Below are 8,554 nucleotides of genomic sequence, written 5' to 3' on the forward strand. Positions count from 1 at the left end.
CTAATCGCTAGTTAGTGAAACTCAATGGAAACTTTCAAGTAAAAATACATTTTCTGCTGCTGCTTCAAGAGACAGAAGCAGAGTAAACTAACGGCGGTTGCATAGTCCTGTTTTCATGATATGCAAAGACTATTGAAATGACATTAAAAGAAAAGAAAAGCAAAGCCATTGACGTCATTCATTCACCGCTCGACTTCCGATCTGATCACTGCTATTGTTTACTTCGACTTAAGCTTGGACCCCACCAGTGGTAATCCGACTTAGATATCGTCATTTGGACATTTATCGTAGAAGTTTCAAGCTAGTGTGGAAAAACGTACGCCAAATATAGTATTATTAGCATTTTAATGAAGCCAAAAGCTATTGCTCTTAGTAATGCCAATCACATATTATTTTAAAGATTCAATTTTTCTCTAGCTGGGCGCGTGAGGTAGAAATTATAAAATACTACAATTTCGACACTGTTAAAAATCTTTGTTATTGGCATCGCAAAATACACAAAATACATACCAACAATTGAGCCGCTCCGAATTATAGTGGTCTATTGACCATTTAGTTAACTTTACAGGAGACGCAATTGTCTAAAAAACTCTGTAATAAATTCTATACAATTATTTTCTCCAAACCAAGTGTTCTAATGTGTAGTGTATAAAGTGATTCAACATGAGAATACATAAAAATCCCAACTTTTGTCAAAATATACGATTTATTCACACCAATGTACATAGACCACTATGATTTCATATATATTTTCACCGTAATCCCCAAAACGTTCCGCACCATAGTGGTCTATCTCCATGAGATTTGTAAATGGCTGTATCTTGCGCTGCTGACCGTCTAGCAAGTTGCGGTCTTCGGGAAGATTTTTCAAATGACTACCAGCTTTAGGGTGGTATGGAAAATAGCGCAGAATTGTCTCACTACGTGGCGCTAGTGTATATGCAATATTCATATACAGGCTGTATCTTGCGCTACTGACTATCTAGAAAGTTGCAGTCTTCGGGAATGTTATTCAAATGACTGCCAGCTTCCAGTCTATGGTAGTGAACACTGACAATTCCACCAACTTTACAGTAGCGGGACAACAAGTTGAGCAGGTAGCCGTCTTTCAATATCTTGGTAGCCAAACAACGCCCGATGGTGGTACCAAGACTGATATAGCCACACGGATCAGGAAGGCCAGGGGTGCCTTTGCAGGTCTGCGAAACATTTGGCGCTCAAACCAGATCACTCTACGTACGAAAACCCGAATCTTTAATTCAAACGTTAAATCCGTACTGCTGTATGCCTGCGAAACGTGGTGCGTCTCAGCGGAGACAACGCAAAAACTGCAGGTATTCATTAACCGGTGCCTGCGATATATTATTCGTGCCTGGTGGCCTGATAATTGGATATCCAATGAGGAACTCCATCGTCGGTGTCATCAACGGCCGATAGCCACAGAAATTCGTGAGTCATAACAAACCTTTTGTTATAATTTTTTCACTGATGATAATGATGATCATTTAAAAAAATTCTTCACCCGGTTAATCGAGTCTGAAATGCGGATAATCTTGTACGACAAGGTAGGTGAGGTAGCGTCTCAGTTGGCCTCGAGGTACGATGCTAATCTAATAAGCTAGTCGTCGTATATTCGAATCTCGGTTGGGAGGCGCTGTTAGAGTCAATAATCAATAGTCGCAGCAACTTGCCCTGCAATAGAGGTTTTCCGTCAAAAATTTTTTTTTCACTAAATGTTCGGTTTTGACTCTTAGAAATGATACCCATATAAAACTTTCTTTATTAAAGCCTCTAACTACTGTAAAAATGAAAAACTAAAATACGTATATTTCAACCGGTCACTTCTCGGATGTCTTACATGCCTTTTTGTACCAGTGTCCTCTATTTTCACCACTTCGAAACCATTTGTGCCACTCTTTACTTTTGTGGCAAGCAACAAACGAAATGAAAAAGAAGGTAATCATTAGCTTTTCATTCGTTTTATCCTTTTCACTCTACCGCTGATACACATATGTCAAAAACTGTTATGCAATGCTGCCAGAAAATCTGAAAATTTTGATAAACAGTGCAGCCGAAACGAATTTTTTAAAACTCAACATTCGTGATTTGGTGAAAAGAAACTCAACATTCTTGCAATTTGCATTGTTTAAAAAATCGTAGTAAATTCTAGAGTCAACGAAAAAAATATATTTTTGCACCATTGTCACTCGTATTGGGAGTACTTTTGAGAAAAAATAAGAAAAGGAGGGGTATGATCTGACGGAAAACCTCTATTGTCCTGTACTCTAACAGCTGGCTGCGAAGTTTGTCGTGTAAAAACTGAAGGTCAAGTTTCGATAACGGAATGAAAATCAGGAAAATATTGAGATAGAGATGAAACAGACGATAAAGTGAAGAAGAAAGATAACTACACTGTTACACTTAGATTTGTGTAAGAATACATCTTATTAAAGTTTCCAAACGATTTTATATCTAAATACTTTAACTAGACTATTTTCATAGACTATAGAGGGTAAACTTGAAGCGGAACAGTACATTTCATTACTCTGAGTAATTTCATATTCGTTCGAACGAAAAATTATCTCATACACTTTTGTTTGCATTGCAATTCAAATTTTCCTTGTACTATATTGAAAATAATGTTAAAATATAAAATAATATTGAATAAATTGAAAATGGGTCATTCCACGTCAAGTGACCAAGAAAAAGTAAAACTTGTAATGGACCTTCTTGGATTTTTACCAAATTCAGTCAGAATTCCAAGTTTGATGCCCGTTTTTATAAGCAAAAGCCGTCCCAAGTATGTTAGTTTTACTGCACTCTTATTGCGGTTTTTAAGACCAAAATTGGTCATATAAACCATCATAAGAGTGTTATAAAACCCAAATTGTTACTTGGGCTGTTTACGTCAATTCCACTTTTTTTTTGCTTATATCCCCGAAAACATTAAGTCTAGAAAGGCACTATTCTCACATTTTCAAAGAAAACTGCCCAATGAATTTGAAAAAATAGTAGTTTTTTAGTATCAAGGCTGCCAAATATTTTTCGATTCGATTTAAAAACTATTTTTCTCCCAATGAATACAATTTCATCTCAAAAATTCCAACTCCATCGTATTTGCCAGATTTTTTATAAAATCCAAAAAAAATGACAGTGTTGCCAAATTCCAAAATTTAAACTAAAAAGCTGGCAACACTGCTCAGGAAAATGTAATATCTAGTAACATATACATGCTTTCACAGCAGGGCATAGAGACTCACTGCTTCTTGAAAAAAACTGCAAGGTATACAGCCCTAAGGGTTGTAGGAAAGGATGACGTAGGACTATATCAGATCATTAGATCAAGGACTAATGTAAACTGCATTTCTGGCATATGCACGTTTATAAGAATTCTGCCATTGTTGAAGTTAATGTTCAAAAGAGAAGAGCGAAATATTAGCATTTGAAATCTTTCATTCAAACATTACACTTCTATTTTCATTTTCACAAAGTGCTTCCCAGTCCCAGTATAGTAAACAAAGACGTAGTCCTACGTCAAAATATTTTGCTCTTGGTTTTACATAAGAAATTGGAGGCCGCTTGCTTCAAAACGTTGTCTCTGGATCGGCAAGGAATACTTCGTGACGATAAGTAATTCTAATGTAAAAAAAATCTCTGGAATACGATGGAGTCGGAACTTTTGAGATTAAAATGTATTCATTGAGAGAAAAATAGAACTTTAGTTTTCAAATCGAATAAAAAAATATTTGGCAGCAATGGTGCTAAAAAATACTACTTTTTTCGAATTCCTTGGGCAATATTCTTTGAAAATGTGAAAATAGTATCTTTCTAGACTTAATATTTCCGGAGATAAAAGCAAACGAAAATTAGCGGATTTGACGAAAACAAGGCTTTTGTTGATTAGGGGGGGGGGGGGTTCTCCCATAGAGGGAGGGGGAGTTCAATCGGCACAAAAAAAACAATAGTCGACTTGCGCTTATTAACTACTTTCATCTAATTATGGGATTATGGGAGTTTTATCTCAATCTCTGTCACAAGTAAGTCCCATGCACATAGACCACTATAATGCGAAACAGAATGGTCATTCTGTTCCGGACCTAAAATTCATCATGAAAAAAAGCAGGTTGGAAACCTACTATTTTGTAATTTTTAGTGCTTATATAGTACATCTATCGATAAAGATGCGATTTATGCAAAAATCTCATTTTTGACAAAAATGGTCAATAGACCACTATAATTCGGAAAGGCTCAATTATTTTGGAAAGTGTACGCTATTTTACATCATACATAGGTCAATATAGCGCAAAAACGTAGTTCTACGTAGTTCTCTTTTGCTTTGTTAATTTTGAACCCTTGACTTTCGGCTTTTGAGCTTTAATTTGTATTTCAATTATAGTTTTTGGTTTCTGACGTTCGTTGTCTTTTGATTTTGAATTTCGATTTTCAATTTCTGACATTTCTGACTGGGAAAAACAAGTTTCATGTAACTTTTATAAAAAAATAACGATGATTGAACTATGAACTTGTTTAAATAAGCTATATCGAAGAAAATTGGAAAATTTCCGCTGGAGTTTTCTGGGGAAAATGTCTGCATACATCTTTGTACGCTAATTTCGAAACAGCAAACACACCACAATACAGTGGATAAAAACTAGCGAACGGACGGAGTGCAAAAAAAATAAATCTGAATTTCGATGGAGAGGATAACCACGAAGAGATTGATGCTATTTTTTAGACTACGATGACGACTCGTCGAAGATTCAGATGGATTTTTCGTAAAAGAAGATGGATGCTGCCAGAGTAGTGTTTAAGAGAGCTAAAAACTACAAGGTATACAGCCCTAAGGGTTGTACGAAAGGGTGACGTATGACTGTGTCATATAATACTCATTACATTGATAACATGTTTTAATCGATGAAGTATAACTTTATGTCTGATCATTAGATCAAAGACTAATGCAAACTGCATTTATGGCATATGCATATTTGAGTATCTGTGAGTATCATTGTTTGAGTGTTTATTTGTAAAAGAAGAGCGAAATATTCTGATTTAATTCTTCATTGAATCAATGGTGGTTTTGAAAAAAAAAACCGTTTGAAATTGTTTGGTGGCCCTGAAAAGAACTATGTTTGAGCTGATAGCACTTCTTAAAAATCAGTACTATAATTACTGTTGCCAATATATAAATGGATGTCGCTATTCGGTCCTTTAGACTCTAGGAGGATAGTTGCCCGCTAATACAGGAGTGATAGGAAATACCAAATCACTGTAAAGTAGAAATGGATCAGTTTTATCAAAATACTGACCGTCAGTCAGTGCGATCGTGCGATCGTGCGATACAAGTAGCACAAGTTGGGGGAAACCGGATTGACTGCTGCTGCTGCTCAAATGATTATCCGATGCTGAATGAGCAAGTATTTTCCATGTTTACCATGGTATAACGCAAAATGGAACGTTAACCGTTTAGAAAGTGTAGAAAAATCTTTTCATTCTTCAATTACTATAGTTCTTATAAGAACTGTTTTAGACCACAATATCCTGCTGCTGAATTTGCTGCCCGTCAGTCGATCCGTTTCCATTTGCCTTCAGGGTTTGTTTTGCGATAATTGCCATTGAAACTGCCGCCAAAATGCCATCGGGTATGCCTCGAATTGCCATTAATTGCCGCAAAAGTCCTTGGATTTGCATCCAATTGCCGGTGTTGCCGCCAAAATGCCATCGTTTTTACCTCCAATTGCTGTCGGTGTTTCCGCCAAATGCCGTTGGTTTCGCCACCAATAGCCGTCGATGATAAATACTGACCGTCCGTCAGTGCGATCGTGCGGTAAATGAGCAGGCGGAGAACCAAGTGTACCATTTTATAGTCACTGGCACTGCAACTGCTACTTGTAAGCTAGTGTAGGTGGTGGAGGAAACCATATCGGCTGCTGCTGCTTAAATGATTGTCCGACACTGATTGAGCAAGCTTTCGAACAATTTCGCATGTCTGCGATGGGAATAATGCAAAATGTAACGTAAAGTGCATCGTGTGGGATTCACGTTGGCCATTGCCCGCTGATTCCGCTTGTCTTCGGGGTCGGTGTTGCCGTCAATAGCCATCGATGTTGCCAATTGGATTGGAAAAGGGGTGTGTCTTACGAAGTGGTCTCAAAGGTTATCATTTGGATCCAAACCCTTTGGTGTATCTAATTGTCGTCCGTGCCTGTGAAGCTAGGCGATCACAAGGGAAACGTATGGGAAAATTCAACCTTAAAACTTTACACACATTTTCACTATTTAGCGTATAAAAAATTATTATTAATATGTTACTATAAAATTGCTGGATATTTTATCTATCCAACGACATATTAACTGTTATGTTTCGTTCAGTAGTATAGTAGCTATTAGCGTTTGAAATATTTCATTCAAACGTTACACTTCTATTTTTCGTTTTTACAAAGTGCTACCCAGTCCCAGTATAGTAAACAAAGACGTAGTCCTACGTCAAAATGTCTTCACACAAAAACGATGAGAGATTTTCACGATATCAAAAACGCCTTTACCTCAGATGAAAAATGACATCACTCGTCATTTATTAAAGAATTCTGGTACAGAGTTAGAGCAGAATCTAGGTTTCTAGGTCGAAAAAGAATAAAATTCCTGTTTATATTTTTTTTATGTGCATAAATTTTATGTGTAGCCACAATCATCAGTGGAAGTTGAGCTGTTTTACCCTCCAATAAAACGATCCTCTCGATCCGCTACTTCTCCACGTTCCTGGTTCTATTGTGTGAGTGTGTGCGCGTATTTGTGTCGGATTCGAATTAATTATTAAACAATTTACTCACGCCTATTTTTACCCGCACTGACGGACGAACGGAGCACAATCGCACACGTGAAAAAAAAACTGCCTCAATACGTCACCGTGACTGATCAGCTCAACATGATGGCTTTCGCGCGGTGTTTCACCGATGGAGAGCATCCGTCCGACAGCCGTCGTTGTTCGTTATCAGTAGGTCATAAGCCGGCCAGCTGACAGGATGCATCTGCTAAGTTCGTTGTAAGTTGTATACACCGATTGGTTTGTTTCTGGTTTTAATACAATTACCGATTCGTTTGTTTGTCTGTTGTAGCTTGACTTGTCTCATCGCCATCAATTTGGTGATCGGAGATCGATTAAATATATGTCAGGATCAGTTTAAGCTACGAGAAGGATTCTATGTGTACAATACCGGCTGTCAGAATTTCGAAGAGGCCGATTTGGCTGCCGCCAATTTTAACGAGGATCGCGAAGTGTGGATTCGAAATGGAACGATTGAAGATATCGGTCGGCTGCTGAACGGTAGTTTATACAATATCACCAACCTCAAAATAACTAACATGGCTGCCGAGGGAAGTACACCGATTGTGGTGTTTCCAATCGAATCGGCTCGCTTTTCCATTCTGGATTTGGAAAATGACGGGATTGAACGGCTGAATATCAGCGAGGCCGATTATCGTCTAACCCATTTGGATGTGCGGAAAAATAAACTGACGGATTTGAGTAGTGTTTCGCTGTTGAAGAAACTGCAGTCCCTCAAGGCGGACAATAATGCAATTGAAAATGTTTCGTTGGATGATTTCCAAGATCTGGAGGACTTGGTTGTGCTTTCGTTAGCAAATAACAGGATTCAGAGCATCAATGCAACCAAGGAGATCGCTCTGCTGAAACTTCGTTCGTTGGACATATCCAGAAATCAGCTGACCAGTTTGGACGTTTCATTGTGGCAGTTTCCGCAGCTGGGTACCTTCTATATGCACGACAATTTGATAACCAACAAAATTCGCGGTTTGCGAGGAAAATTTCCAAAGGCCTGGGAGATCGCCATGGGCGGTAGCAACAACTGGGACTGTGATTGGTTCGATCGACTGGTGGCGTTCCTGAAACAGGACAGACAATTTGCGATGCAAATGTTCGGTGACGAACCCAACTGCCCGGATCAGTCCAGAATGGACGGTTTTATTTGCTGCCAAAACTCAACTAATCAAGTGAATAATTAATGTAGTAACTATCGATAATAAAGCGCCTTCGACCGAATCCACAGGTTGGTATTTCCGCAGAGGTGGTGTCGTCATTAAATCATCCCGCCATCGCATCGCATCGGGGGTTGAGGGCGAGAGCTTTCAATTGCTTTTCCGATTAATTGCCACTTACGCCGCTGAACGCTGCTGACGACGCCTGCGATTGAGCATTGTGTGTTTGCCGGAAAGGTTATTGAGTCTATAAATAATCTTTTCCCCATTGACCCCCTCCTTCTTCGCGGCAACGGATCACCGTGGTGATGCTATTTCTGGTCCGAACCGTAAGACACGCTCAAATTATCATGATAATTATGGTCATTACATTGTTAGCTAGCTAGAGCTGGTTGGCGCTTCGCCTCTGAGCGAGTTGTGTCGCTACCCTGGCAATAATAGGGAATCCGCCTTGATATGATGCCGCCACGGCCAGCACTATGGCTATAATTGTTCATCTTTCAGTCGATGACCGCGAATGTCGTGTGTTATAAATTTTAGTACCAACAAACAGTGCAGGATT

The 8,554-nt window shown here is 38.6% G+C and overlaps 1 protein-coding gene across 1 annotated transcript; it reads left to right on the forward strand.

Annotated features, from left to right (window-relative positions):
• Positions 1–6,952: 6,952 nt before the first annotated feature.
• LOC128746306 (uncharacterized) lies at positions 6,953–8,072 on the forward strand. Its single transcript, XM_053843355.1, has 2 exons — positions 6,953–7,039; positions 7,113–8,072. Exons 1-2 carry the CDS (start codon positions 7,020–7,022, stop codon positions 8,017–8,019), a joined length of 927 nt encoding a protein of 308 aa, XP_053699330.1. The 5' UTR covers positions 6,953–7,019; the 3' UTR covers positions 8,020–8,072.
• Positions 8,073–8,554: the final 482 nt, after the last annotated feature.

This window comes from Sabethes cyaneus, chromosome 1 (assembly GCF_943734655.1).
Source record: "Sabethes cyaneus chromosome 1, idSabCyanKW18_F2, whole genome shotgun sequence".
Taxonomy (NCBI): domain Eukaryota; kingdom Metazoa; phylum Arthropoda; class Insecta; order Diptera; family Culicidae; genus Sabethes; species Sabethes cyaneus.

Excerpts from the sequence above, each read along its gene's own strand:
- LOC128746306 (XM_053843355.1), top strand. The coding sequence starts at position 7,020 with ATGCATCTGCTAAGTTCGTT. Across the intron at positions 7,040-7,112 it reads ATGCATCTGCTAAGTTCGTT|CTTGACTTGTCTCATCGCCA; the intron begins GTAAGTTGTATA and ends TGTCTGTTGTAG.